The sequence below is a fragment of the Salmo salar genome, chromosome 10 (genome assembly GCF_965601325.2).
Source record: "Salmo salar chromosome 10, fSalSal1, whole genome shotgun sequence".
NCBI lineage: Eukaryota > Metazoa > Chordata > Actinopteri > Salmoniformes > Salmonidae > Salmo > Salmo salar.
The window spans coordinates 124,140,067-124,155,210 of record NC_138300.1 but is presented as its reverse complement, the minus strand read 5'-3'; the positions used below and the strand labels follow the sequence as shown (position 1 = coordinate 124,155,210).

At 45.4% G+C, this 15,144-nt stretch overlaps 1 protein-coding gene across 1 annotated transcript in view; it reads left to right on the top strand.

Moving 5' to 3' along the window:
* The window catches only part of LOC106598357 (mucin-5B-like), a 46,262-nt gene that overhangs the window by 99 nt on the left and 31,019 nt on the right, over nt 1-15,144 (top strand). The window contains exons 2-6 of the mRNA XM_082957467.1: nt 155-204; nt 325-425; nt 14,026-14,177; nt 14,278-14,416; nt 14,568-14,675. Coding sequence (XP_082813593.1) covers nt 339-425; nt 14,026-14,177; nt 14,278-14,416; nt 14,568-14,675 — 486 coding nt within the window. The 5' untranslated portion in view covers nt 155-204; nt 325-338. The remainder of the gene's footprint in view (nt 1-154; nt 205-324; nt 426-14,025; nt 14,178-14,277; nt 14,417-14,567; nt 14,676-15,144) is intronic.

Here is a 15,144-nt window from a genome sequence, read left to right as displayed (position 1 = left end):
AAAGAAAGTCTCTGAAACTCTGATGGTTTTCTATGTTGTGGGTCTACTAAAATATTTAGAAATCGAATGTCTTCTTCTGAAGTCTTGGTTTACTGCAAGAGGCTTGTTAAACCATGCTTAACCCCCTCCTCTTGTACCCCTCTTAACCACCCAGCTCATGCAGACAAGGGAAATTAAGCTGTGCTGGAGAACCAAAACAATTATGTGAGTACTCTGAAATTCAGAACACATCTTTATTTTGCTAAATACAGCAAATCACTTCACCACTAAGACTCTGTACTTTAGTCACTACTAACCTATAAAGCCTACTTTTGTTCCCTACAGCCTGTGAAGAACCAATGGGTTTCTTCAACTGTTCAAGTGCAGGGCCCGGAGCCAAGGGCTCAGAGTGTCAGAAGAGCTGTCAAACACTAGACAGTCACTGTGTAAGTCTACAATGGAACATGCCTTACAACATGTTAAAAACATGCCTTACAACACGTTAAAAACATGCCTTACAACACGTTAATAAAAACATGCCTTACAACACGTTATTTTATTTATTTTATTTGTATTTTTATTTCACCTTTTATTTAACCAGGTAGGTAAGTTGAGAACAAGTTCTCATTTACAACTGCGACCTGGCCAAGATAAAGCAAAGCAGTTCGACACATACAACAACACAGAGTTACACATGGTGTAAAACAAAAATACAGTCAATAACACCGTAGAAAAATAAGTCTATATACAATGTGAGCAAATGAGGTGAGATAAGGGAGGTAAAGGCAAAAAAAGGCCATGGTGGCGAAGTAAATACAATATAGCAAGTAAAACACTGGAATGGTAGATTTGCAGTGGAAGAATGTGCAAAGTAGAAATATAAATAATGAGGTGCAAAGGAGCAAAATAAATAAATAAATACAGTAGGGGAAGAGGTAGTTGTTTGAGCTAAATTATAGATGGGCTATGTACAGGTGTAGTAATCTGTGAGCTGCTCTGACAGCTGGTGCTTCAAGCTAGTGAGGGAGATAAGTGTTTCCAGTTTCAGAGATTTTTGTAGTTCGTTCCAGTCATTGGCAGCAGAGAACTGGAAGGAGAGGCGGCCAAAGGAGGAATTGGCTTTGGGGGTGACCAGAGAGATATACAGGTGGGTGCTGCAGGTGGGTGCTGCTATGGTGACCAGCAAGCTGAGATAAGGGGGGACTTTACCTAGCAGGGTTGTGTAGATGACCTGGAGCCAGTGGGTTTGGCGACGAGTATGAAGCGAGGGCCAGCCAACGAGAGCGTACAGGTCGCAGTGGTGGGTAGTATATGGGGCTTTGGTGACAAAACGGATGGCACTGTGATAGACTGCATCCAATTTATTGAGTAGGGTATTGGAGGCTATTTTGTAAATGACATTTAAGAGCAGTTGGAGGCCACGGAAGGACAGTTGTATGGCATTGAAGCTCGTCTGGAGGGTTTACACAGTGTCCAAAGAAGGGCCAGAAGTATACGGAATGGTGTCGTCTGCGTAGAGGTGGATCAGATACTCACCAGCAGCAAGAGCGACATCATTGATGTATACAGAGAAGAGAGTCGGCCCAAGAATTGAACCCTGTGGCACCCCCATAGAGACTGCCAGAGGCCCGGACAACAGGCCATCCGATTTGACAAACTGAACTCTATCAGAGAAGTAGTTGGTGAACCAGGCGAGGCAATCATTTGAGAAACCAAGGCTATTGAGTCTGCCGATGAGGATGTGGTGATTGACAGAGTCGAAAGCCTTGGCCAGGTCAATGAATACGACTGCACAGTATTGTTCCTTATCGATGGCGGTTAAGATATCATTTAGGACCTTGAGCGTGGCTGAGGTGCACCCATGACCAGCTCTGAAACCAGATTGCATAGCGGAGAAGGTGCGGTGGGATTCGAAATGGTCGGTAATCTGTTTGTTGACTTGGCTTTCAAAGACCTTAGAAAGGCAGGGTAGGATAGATATAGGTCTGTAGCAGTTTGGGTCAAGAGTGTCCCCCCCTTTGAAGAGGGGGATGACCGCAGCTGCTTTCCAATCTTTGTGAACCTCAGACGACACGAAAGAGAAGTTGAACAGGCTAGTAACTCAAAATAATCTCCCACAAACACAGGTGGGAAAAACAAATACTTAACCTCTTGGGGCTAGGTGGGACGCTAGCGTGCCACCCGTGGTGCACTCCATCAACAGCAGGTGCATTTCAAGAGCGGCAAATTTGAATCCAAATAAATGTCAAAATTCAAATTTTTCAAAAATACAACTATGTTACACCATTTGAAAGATAAACATCTCCTTAATCTAACCACGTTTTACGATTTCAAAAAGGTTTTACGGCGAAAGCATAAATTTATAGTATGTTAGGACAGTACATTTACAAGAGTTGTGTGTAATGTTTTGTCAAGTCAAAGACAGGGTCACCAAAACCATAAAACCAGCTAAAATGATGCACTAACCTTTTACAATCTCCATCAGATGACACTCCTAGGACATTATGTTAGACAATGCATGCATTTTTAGTTCTATCAAGTTCATATTTATATACAAAAACAGCGTTTTACTATGGCATTGATGTTGAGGAAATCGTTTCCCTCCAATAACCGGCAGTCAAGTCAGCGTCAGAAATTAAATAATTAAAATTAGAAAACATTGGTAAAATATTATATTGTCATTTAAAGAATTATAGATTTACATCTCTTGAACGCAATCAACTTGCCAGATTTAAAAATAACCTTACTGGGAAATCACACTTTGCAATAATCTGAGCACTGCGCCCAGAAAAATACGCGTTGCGATACAGACTAGACGTCATGTTGGGGAGATCTAAAATCGAAAATACTATGTAAATAATCCATTACCTTTGATTCTCTTCATCAGATGTCACTTCCAGGTATCACAGGTCCATAACGAATGTAGTTTTGTTCAAAAAAGCTCATCATTTATGTCCAAAAATCTCCGTCTCGTTAGCACATGATGTAAGCCAGCCGGACTTCTCGTCATGAACGAGGGGAAAAAATATATTTCCGTTCGTTCAAACATGTCAAACGTTGTATAGCATAAATCATTAGGGCCTTTTTTAACCAGAACATGAATAATATTCAAGGTGGACGAATGCATACTCTTTTATAACGTATTGGAACGAGGGTACCCAACATGAACTAGCGCGCCAGGTGTCTAATGGGACATCACCGTTCCATGGCTCTTGTTCGGTCAGATCTCCCTCCAGAAGACTCAAAACACTTTGTAAAGGCTGGTGACATCTAGTGGAAGCAATAGGAAGTGCCAAAATATTCCTAAACCCCTGTGTTTTTCAATGGGATAGGTTTAAAGTCAATACAACACATCAGGTATCCACTTCCTGTCAGAAAATGTCTCAGGGTTTTGCCTGCCAAATGAGTTCTGTTATACTCACAGACACCATTCAAACAGTTTTGGAAACTTTAGAGTGTTTTCTATCCATATATAATAAGTATATGCATATTCTAGTTACTGGGTAGGATTAGTAACCAGATTAAATCGGGTACATTTTTTTTATCCAGACGTGCAAATGCTGCCCCCTAGACCCAACAGGTTAAATATGATCCCCAATTAGAGACAACGATCACCAGCTGCCTCTAATTGGGAATCATACAAAACCCCCAACATAGAAAAAAGAAACTAGAACACAACATAGAAAAATTTAATTAGATAAACATGATCTAGAATGCCCACCCAAATCACACCCTGACCTACCCAAATAGAGAAATAAAAGGCTCAGGGCGTGACAGTACCCCCCCCCAAAGGTGTGGACTCCGGCCCGCAAAACCTGACTCAATAGGGGAGGGTCCGGGTGGGCATCTAGCCTCGGTGGCGGCTCCGGTGCGGAACGTAGACCCCGCTCTGCTCTTGGATCTGCCATCCTCGGTGGCGACTCTCTTTCGGGGGTCGTCGCCGACAGCTCCGGACCGTGGATCGTCGCCGGAGGACCCAGACCGTGGATCGTCGCCGGAGGGACCGGACCGTAGATCGTTGCCGGAGGCTCTGAACTGGGAACCCCCGCTGGAGGCTCTGACCTGCCGATCGTCGCTGGAGGCTCTGACCTGCCGACCGCCGCTGGAGGCTCTGGACTGCCGACCGCCGCTGGAGGCTCTGGACTGCCGACCGCCGCTGGAGGCTCTGGACTGCCGACCGCCGCTGGAGGCTCTGGACTGCCGACCGCCGCTGGAGGCTCTGGACTGCCGACCGCCGCTGGAGGCTCTGGACTGCCGACCGCCGCTGGAGGCTCTGGACTGCAGACCGTCGCTGGAGGCTCTGGACTGCAAACCGTCGCTGGAGGCTCTGGACTGCAGACCGTCTCTGGAGGCTCTTGACTGGGGACCGTCGCTGCAGACTCCGGACTGGGGACCGTCGCTGCAGGCTCCGTGCCATGGATCATCACTACAGGCTCCGCGCCATGGATCATCACTGCAGGCTTCGTGCCATGGATCATCACTGGAGGCTTCGGGCCATGGATTATCACTGGAGGCTCCGGGCTATGGATTATCACTGGAGGCTTCGTGCCATGGATCATCACTACATGCTCCAGGCCATGGATCATCACTGGAGGCTTCGTGTCATGGATTATTACTGGAGGCTCCGGGCCATGGATTATCACTGGAGGCTTCGTGCCATGGATCATCACTACAGGATCCTGGCCATGGATCATCACTGGAGGCTTCATGCCATGGATCATCACTGGAGGCTTCAGATCATGGATCATCACTACAGGATCCTGGCCATGGATCATCACTGGAGGCTTCATGCCATGGATTATCACTGGAGGCTTCGTGCCATGGATCATCACTACAGGATCCTGGCCATGGATCATCACTGGAGGCTTCATGCCATGGATCATCACTGGAGGCTTCGGATCATGGATCATCACTGGAGGCTTCGTACGTGGAGCCGGAACCGGTCTCACCAGACTGGGGAGACGCACTGGAGGCCGGGTGCGTGGAGTAGGCACAGGGCGTACCAGGCTGGAGACACGCACTGGAGACCGGGTGCGCGGAGCTGGTACAGGATATACTGGGCCGTGGAGGCGCACTGGAGGTCTGGAACATAGGGCTGGCACAACCCGTCCTGGCTGGATGCTCACTTTAGCCCGGCAAGCACGGGGCGCTGGCACAGGATGAACTGGGCTGTGAAGGCGCACTGGCGACACAGTGCGTAGACCTGGCGCAGAATATACTGGGCCGTGGAGGCGCACTGGAGGTCTGGAGCGTAGGGCTGGCACAACCCGTCCTGGCTGGATGCTCACTTTAGACCGGCAAGTGCGGGGCGCCAGCACAGGATGAACTGGGCTGTAAAGGCACACTGGCGACACAGTGCGTAGAGCTGGCGCAGGATATCCTGGACCGAGGAGGCGTACTGGAGACCAGGAATGCTGAGCCGGCACAATCCGTCCTGGCTGAATGCCCACTCTAGCACGGCAAATGCGGGGCGCAGGTACAGAGCCCACCGGGCTATGAATGCACACTGGAGATACAGTGCGCATCATCGCATAACACGGTGCCTGACTGGTCACACGCTCCCCACAGTAAGCACGGGAGTTGGCTCAGGTCTCATCCCTGACTCCGCCAATCTCCCTGTGTGCCCCCCCCCCAATAAAAACTTTGGGAGCTGCCTCTCGGGCTTCCTTCGTTGCCATGCTAATTCATCGTATCGTCGCCACTCCTCCCTTGCTGTCTCCGCCTGCTTCCATGGCAGGGTCTTGTCCCCTGCCATTACCTCCTCCCAGGTCCAGGATGTCCTCCACTCCCTTTTCTCCCGGGCCCAGGGTCCCTGCGCCTCCTGGGCACGCTGCTTGGTCCTTTGGTGGTGGGAGATTCTGTCAAGTCCGTCGTAAGGAGGAGACCAAGGCACAGCGTGAATATCGTTCCACATCTTTATTATGTTGTGAAACTTAGCCAAACAAACAAATACACTATAAACAAACAACAAACCGTGATGACAGAGGTGCAATATGCACTAACTCAAAATAATCTCCCACAAACACAGGTGGGAAAAACAACTACTTAAATGTGATCCCCAATTAGAGACAATGATGACCAGCTGCCTCTAATGGGAATCATACAAAAACCCCAACATAGAAAAAAGAAACTAGAACACAACAGAAAAATTAAACTAGATAAAAACATAATCTAGAATGCCCACCCAAATCACACCCTGACCTACCCAAATAGAGAAATAAAAGGCTCTCTATGGTCAGGGCGTGACACTCTTTCAGAACATCAGCTGACTGGATTTGGGAGAAGGAGAAATGGGGAAGGCTTGGGCGAGTTGCTGTGGGGGGTGCAGTGCTGTTGACCGGGGTAGGGGTAGCCAGGTGGAAAGCATGGCCAGCCATAGAAAAATGCTTGTTGAAATTCTCAATTATAGTGGATTTATCGGTGGTGACAGAGTTTCCTATCATCGGTGCAGTGGGCAGCTGGGAGGAGGTGTTCTTATTCTCCATGGACTTTACAGTGTTCCAGAACATTTTTGAGTTTGTGTAGCAGTAAGCAAATTTCTGCTTGAAAAAGCTAGCCTTGGCTTTTGTAACTGCCTGTGTATATTGGTTTCTAACTTCCCTGTATATCTGTTCCTGGTTCTACATTTCTTGAATGGGGCATGCTTGTTTAAGATGGTGCGGAAGACATTTAAAAAAAATAACCAGGCATCCTCTACTGACGGGATGAGGTCAATATCCTTCCAGGATACCCGGGCCAGGTCGATTAGAAAGGCCTGCTCGCTGAAGTGTTTCAGGGAGCGTTTGACAGTGATGAGTGGAGGTCGTTTGACCGCTGACCCATTACGGGTGCAGGCAATGAGGCAGTGATCGCTGAGATCTTGTTTGAAAACAGCAGAGGTGTATTTAGAGGGCAAGTTAGTTAGGATGATATCAATGAGGGTGCCCGTGTTTACGGCTTTGGGGCGGTACCTGGTAGCTTCATTGACCATTTGTGTGATTTTGAGGGCATCAACCTTGGATTGTAGGATGGCTGGGGTGTTAAGCATGTCCCAGTTTAGGTCACCTAGTAGCACGAGCTCTGAAGATAGATGGGGGGCATCAAGCTTAGATTGTAGGATGGCTGGGGTGTCACCTAGCAGCACGAGCTCTGAAGATAGATCAAATCAAATCAAATTTATTTTTATATAGCCCTTCGTACATCAGCTGATATCTCAAAGTGCTGTACAGATACCCAGCCTAAAACCCCAAACAGCAAGCAAAGCATGTGAAGAAGGACGGAGGCTAGGAAAAACTCCCTAGGAAACTCCCTAGGAAAAACTCCCTAGAAAGGCCAAAAACCTAGGAAGAAACCTAGAGAGGAATCAGGCTATGAGGGGTGGCCAGTCCTCATTCTGGCTGTGCAGGGTGGATATTATAACAGAACATGGTCAAAATGTTAAAATGTTCATAAATGACCAGCATGGTCAAATAATAATAATCATAGTAGTTGTCGAGGGTGCAACAAGCACGTCCGGTGAACAGGTCAGGGTTCCATAGCCGCAGGCAGAACAGTTGAAACTGGAGCAGCAGCACAGCCAGGTGGACTGGGGACAGCAAGGAGTCATCATACCAGGTAGTCCTGAGGCATGGTCCTAGGGCTCAGGTCCTCCGACAGAAAGAGAGAATTAGAGAGGGCATATTTAAATTCACACAGGACACCGGATAAGACAAGAGAAATACTCCAGATGTAACAGACTGACCCTAGCCCCCCGACACATAAACTACTGCAGCATAAATACTGGAGGCTGAGACAGGAGGGATCAGAAGACACTGTGGCCCCATCCGATGATACCCCCGGACAGGGCCAAACAGGCAGGATATAACCCCACCCACTTTGCCAAAGCACAGCCCCCACACCACTAGAGGGATGTCTCCAACCACCAACTTACCGTCCTAAGACAAGGCCGAGTATAGCCCACAACGATCTCCGCCATGGCACAACCCAAGGGGGGGGGGGCGCCAACCCAGACAGGAAGACCACGTCAGTGACTCAACCCACTCAAGTGACGCACCCCTCCCATGGACGGCATGGAAGAACACCAGTAAGCCAGTGACTCAGCCCCTGTAAAAGGGTTAGAGGCAGAGAATCCCAGTGGAAAGAGGGGAACCGGCAAGGCAGAGACAGCAAGGGCGGTTCGTTGCTCCAGCCTTTCCATTCACCTTCACACTCCTGGGCCAGACTATACTTAATCATAGGACGACCTACTGAAGAGATAAGTCTTCAATAAAGACTTAAAGGTTGAGACTGAGTCTGCGTCTCTCACATTGGTAGGCAGACCATTCCATAAAAATGGAGCTCTATAGGAGAAAGCCCAACCTCCAGCCGTTTGCTTAGAAATTCTAGGGACAATTAGGAGGCCTGCGTCTTGTGACCGTAGCGTACGTGTAGGTATGTACGGTAGGACCAAATCGGAAAGATAGGTAGGAGCAAGCCCATGTAATGCTTTGTAGGTTAGCAGTAAAACCTTGAAATCAGCCCTTGCCTTAACAGGAAGCCAGTGTAGGGAGGCTAGCACTGGAGTAATATGATCAAATTTTTTGGTTCTAGTCAGGATTCTAGCAGCCGTATTTAGCACTAACTGAAGTTTATTCAGTGCTTTATCCGGGTAGCCGGAAAGTAGAGCATTGCAGTAGTCCAGCCTAGAAGTAACAAAAGCATGGATTAATTTTTCTGCGTCATTTTTGGACAGAAAGTTTCTGATTTTTGCTATGTTACGTAGATGGAAAAAAGCTGTCCTTGAAACAGTCTTGATATGTTCTTCAAAAGAGAGATCAGGGTCCAGAGTAACGCCGAGGTCCTTCACAGTTTTATTTGAGACGACTGTACAACCATCCAGATTAATTGTCAGATTCAACAGAAGATCTCTTTGTTTCTTGGGACCTAGAACAAGCATCTCTGTTTTGTCCGAGTTTAAAAGTAGAACGTTTGCAGCCATCCACTTCTTTATGTCTGAAACACAGGCTTCTAGCGAGGGCAATTTTGGGGCTTCACCATGTTTCATTGAAATGTACAGCTGTGTGTCGTCCGCATAGCAGCGAAATTTAACATTATGTTTTCGAATGACTTCCCCAAGAGGTAAAATATATAGTGAAAACAATAGTGGTCCTAAAACGGAACCTTGAGGAACACCGAAATGTACAATTGATTTGTCAGAGGACAAACCATTCACAGAGACAAACTGATATCTTTCCGACAGATAAGATCTAAACCAGGCCAGAACTTGTCCATGTAGACCAATTTGGGTTTCCAATCTCTCCAAAAGAATGTGGTGATCGATGGTATCAAAAGCGGCACTAAGATCTAGGAGCACGAGGACAGATGCAGAGCCTCGGTCTGACGTTATTAAAAGGTCATTTACCACCTTCACAAGTGCAGTCTCAGTGCTATGATGGGGTCTAAAGCCAGACTGAAGCGTTTCGTATGCATTGTTTGTCTTCAGGAAGGCAGTGAGTTGCTGTGCAACAGCTTTTTCAATTTTTTTTGAGAGGAATGGAAGATTCGATATAGGCCGATAGTTTTTTATAATTTCTGGATCAAGATTCGGCTTTTTCAAGAGAGGCTTTATTACTGCCACTTTTAGTGAGCTTGGTACACATCCGGTGGATAGAGAGCCATTTATTATGTTCAACATAGCAGGAAGCAGCTCAGGAAGCAGCTCTTTCAGTAGTTTAGTTGGAATAGGGTCCAGTATGCAGCTTGAGGGTTTGGAGGCCATGATTATTTTCATCATTGTGTCAAGAGATATAGTACTAAAACACTTTAGTATCTCCCTTGATCCTAGGTCCTGGCAGAGTTGTGTAGACTCAGGACAATGGAGCTTTGGAGGAATACCCAGATTTGCATCTAGGGTATTGCGCAAGGTTAAATTGAGTTCCTCGGTTAGGTGGTTAACTGATTTTTGTCCTCTGACGTCCTTGGGTAGGCAGAGGCAGTCTGGAAGGGCATCAAGGAATCTTTGGGTTGTCTGAGAATTTATAGCACGACTTTTAATGGGGTCAATCAGTTCACATATGGTGTCCAGAGCACAGCTGAGGGCAGAGGGTGGTCTATAGCAGGCGGCAACGGTGAGAGACTTGTTTTTAGAGAGGTGGATTTTTAAAAGTAGTTCAAATTGTTCAAATTCAAATTGTTTGGGTACAGACCTGGGTAGTAGGACAGAACTCTGCAGGCTACCTCTACAGTAGATTGCAACACCGCCCCCTTTGACCGTTCTATCGTGTCTGAAAATGTTGTAGTTAGGGATGGAGATTTCAGAGTTTTTGGTGGTCTTCCTAAGCCAGGATTCAGACACGGCTAGGACATCCAGGTTGGCAGAGTGTGCTAAATTAGTGAATAAAACAAACTTAGGGGGGAGGCTTCTAATGTTAACATGCATGAAACCAAGGCTATTACGGTTACAGAAGTCATCAAAAGAGAGCGCCTGGGGAATAGGATTGGAGCTAAGCACTGCAGGGCCTGGATTCACCTCTACATCACCAGAGGAACAGAGAAGGAGTAGGACAAGGGTACGGCTAAAAGCTATGAGAATTGGTCGTCTATGTCGTCCGGAACTGAGAGTAAAAGGAGCAGGTTTCTGGGAGCGATAAAATAGCTTCAAGGTATAATGTACAGACAAAGGTATTGTAGGATGTGAATACAGTTGAGGTAAACCTGGCATTGAGTGATGATGAGAGAGATATTGTCTCTAGAAATATCATTGAAACCAGGTGATGTCATCACATGTGTGGGTGGTGGAACTGAAAGGTTGGATAAGGTATAATGAGCAGGGCTAGAGGCTCTACAGTGAAATAAGCCAATAAACACTAACCAGAACAGCAATGGACAAGGCATATTGACATTAAGGAGAGGCATGCTTAGCCGATTGATCATAAGAGTTCAGTGAGTAGTGAGGTTGGTTGGGGTCACGGCGATTCAGACGGCTTGCCGGGCCATGGCTAGCAAGCTGGCAGAAGATGGTCTGTTTTTAGCCACCTCGTGCGTTTCCGTTGGTAGATGGGACCAATCCAATTGGCAAAATAGTTATAGTCATAGTGACCAAGAAAATTGTCCGATAGACCTATTCAGATAGCAGCCGATAAGACAGCTAACGATTAGCGGGCCACAGATGGGCGTTCAGGTTACGTCGCGACGGAGGGGCCAGTTGGATAACTCCCTCGGGCAGATAACGTCGGTAGTCCAGTCGTGAAGGCCCGGTGGGGCTCCGCATCGGCAGTAAAACGGGTCCGGATAGGTGATCGTAGCCCAGGAATGGCTGATGGAATTCTTCAGCTGGCTAGCTCCGGAATAACTGATGTTTGCTCAGGGACCGACGTTAGCCAATAGTCACTCGAATAGCAGCTAGCTAGCTGCAAGATCCAGGTGTAAATATCCAGAGCGGTAGAAATCCGGGGATATGTAGAGAAAATAGGTCTGGTATGCTCTGGTCTGAGTCGCGTTGTAAAAAATTTCAGATTTGAGGTGAATAATACTTTTTTTTTATTGATGAGGCGGGTTGCAGGATAGTGTTTTGAAGTTGAGTTTTTAGAAGAAAAAATATATATATTGAAAGATATGTGAAGAAAAGATGTAAATATATATATACATGTGACACGACAAGACGAGGACAAAGGACGTCTGACTGCTATGCCATCTTGGAGAGAAAGTTAATTAAAACATGCCTTACAAAACGTTAATAAAAACATGCCTTACAACACGATAATAAAAACATTCCTTACAACACGTTAACCTCTATGGGCTAGGTGGGACGCTTGCGTCCCACCTACTCAACAGCCAGGGTAATCCCGTGGCGCGTTATTCAAATACCTCAAAAATGCAAAAACTTCCATTTTTCAAACATATGACTATTTTACACCATTTTAAAGACAAGACTCTCGTTAATCTAACCACACTGTCCGATTTCAAAAAGGCTTTACAACGAAAGCAAAACATTAGATTATGTCAGCCGAGTACCCAGCCAGAAATAATCAGACACCCATTTTTCAAGCTAGCATATAATGTCACATAAACCCAAACCACAGCTAAATGCAGCACTAACCTTTGATGATCTTCATCAGATGACAACCCTAGGACATTATGTTATACAATACATGCATGTTTTGTTCAATCAAGTTCATATATATAGCAAAAACCAACTTTTTACATTAGCATGTGACTAGCATGTGACTAGCATTCCAGACGGAACACTGTCGGTGAAATTAATTAAATTACTCACGATAAACGTTCACAAAAAAAATAACAATTATTTTAAGAATTATAGATACAGAACTCCTCTATGCACTCAATATGTCAGATTTTAAAATAGCTTTTCGGTGAAAGTACATTTTGCAATATTCTCAGTAGATAGCCCGGCATCACAGGGCTAGCTATTTAGACACCCAGCAAGTTTAGCCTTCACCAAACTCCGATTTACTATTGGAAAAGTTTGATTACCTTTGTTGTCTTCGTCAGAATGCACTCCCAGGACTGCTACTTCAATAAGAAATGTTGGTTTGGTCCCAAATAATCCATTGTTATATCCAAACAGCGGCGTTTTGTTCGTGCGTTCAAGACACTATTCGAAAGGGTAAATAAGGGTGGCGAGCATGGCGCATTTCGTGACAAAAAATGTCAAAATATTCCATTACCCTACTTAGAAGCTTGTCAAACGTTGTTTAAAATCAATTTTTATGCTACTTTTCTCGTAAAATAGCGATAATATTCCAACCGGGCAACGTTGTATTCATTCAAAGAGTGAAAGAAAAAAATGGAGAAGTCTCGTGAACGCGCATCTCAGTCTCACTGTCCCCATGCTGACCACTTACAAATTCTGCTGCTGTTCTTTGCCCAGAGACAGCAGACACCCCATTCCACTTTCTGGCGGCTTTAGAGAGCCAATGGAAGCCTTAGAAAGTGTCACGTTACAGCACAGATGCTGTAATGACGATAGAGATGCAACAGAAAGACAACAAATTGTCAGACAGGGCACTTCCTGTATAGAATCTTCTCTGGTATTGGCCTGCCATATGAGTTCTGTTATATTCACAGACACCATTCAAACAATTTTAGAAACTTTAGAGTGTTTTCTATACAAATCTACTAATTATATGCATATTCTAGTTTCTGGGCAGGAGTAGTAACCAGATTAAATCGGGTACGTTTTTTATCCAGCCGTGAAAATACTGCCCCCTATACCACAACAGGTTAATTAAAGCATGCCTTACAACACGTTAAAAAAATGTCTTACAACACGTTAATAAAAACATGCCTTACAACACGTTTTAATAAAAACATGCCTTACAACACGTTTTAATAAAAACATACAAGGACAATGTTATGTTTACACAGTGTCAGATTGATCAAATTGTTTATTACCTTAGACATAGCTATGCCCAGGTTCCAAACGATATCCTCTGATGAGATATACTTTTTAGAGGGTTTCTGTTAGAGCAGACATCTGTAACGTTTACAGAGAACCTCATCTCCATGAACCTCAAGGAGATCATCCTTAAAAGTCATCCTTGTGTCTTTTCAAACACTTGATCAATTGATCCATTTGACAAATAATGTCCACATCTTATACCCTGGAGGGTGGAGGGACATAGAGGCACATAATGCCCACATCTTATACCCTGGAGGGTGGAGGGACATACAGGCACATAATATCCACATCTTATGCCCTGGAGGGTGGAGGAACATACAGGCCCATAATGCCCACATCTTATACCCTGGAGGGTGGAGGGACATACAGGCACATAATATCCACATCTTATGCCCTGGAGGGTGGAGGGACATAGAGGCACATAATGCCCACATCTTATACCCTGGAGGGTGGAGGAACATACAGGCACATAATATCCACATCTTATGCCCTGGAGGGTGGAGGAACATACAGGCACATAATATCCACATCTTATGCCCTGGAGGGTGGAGGAACATACAGGCACATAATATCCACATCTTATACCCTGGAGGGTGGAGGGACATACAGGCACATAATGCCCAACTTAAATTCATGTCAGTCCTTCCCTATTTCATTGTATGTTATAGATCAGTGCAGAGTGTGTGTCGGGCTGTGTATGTCCTGATGATCTGCTGTCTGATGGAAACGGAGGATGCATCAAGGAAGACCTATGTCCCTGTTCTCACAATGGAGTCTACTACCAACCTGGACATGTGCTCAAAGTAGACTGCAATACCTGGTAAAATCAACTTCTATCACTCTTCTTCTTCTTCTTCTTTGGATATGTCAAATGCTTCCCTCTAAAATCTTGCCATGTGATTATGTTTGCGTCATTGTAGCACCTGCGAAGGGAGAAAATGGCAGTGTACCAATAAGGAGTGTGATGGGATGTGTGCCATATATGGAGATGGGCATTTCATCACTTTTGATGAGGAAAGGTTCACTTTCAATGGAGATTGTGAATACACTCTTACTCAGGTAGGGCAATAATCATTTGTATTTATGATTTTATTTGTATTTTAATAAAACCCTTACTTTAAGTATGATGCACATATTTTCTAATTATGAGTAAGATGAAGTAAAGACAACTAAGAGGTTTTCTGATTGTGTATTTTAATACATCCTGCAGGACTACTGCAGCAACAATCCAAACGGTACCTTCAGAGTGATCACAGAGAACATTCCCTGTGGAACCACTGGCACCACCTGTTCCAAGGCCATCAAGCTCTTCTTGGGGGTAGGAACTACTGTTCATAAACAGCTTCATAAATGCATTAAAGGTACATTTGACAAGTCTGGACATTTGATACAATGTCGACACCGGTGGCTGTGAGGGGAATTGCATATTGAACTCTGGATGCACTTATCTCGTCCCCCCATGCGTTTTGTTAGCAGATTGACAGGGCTGTCTGACGGAGTGTCTGCTTAGAATTCTTGTCTGGCAGATTTGATAGCAGCACAAACATCACCCCTATGTATTAGGGTTAGCTATGGGTTAGGGTTAGCTATGTGTTAGGGTTAGGGTTAGCTATGTATTAGGGTTAGGGTTAGCTATGTATTAGGGTTAGTGTAAGCTATGTATTAGGGTTAGGGTTAGCTATGTATTTGGGTTAGGGTTAGCTATGTATTAGGGTTAGAGATAGCTATGTGTTAGGGTTAGCTATGTTTCTGGGTTAGGGTTAGCTATGTATTTGGGTTAGGGTTAG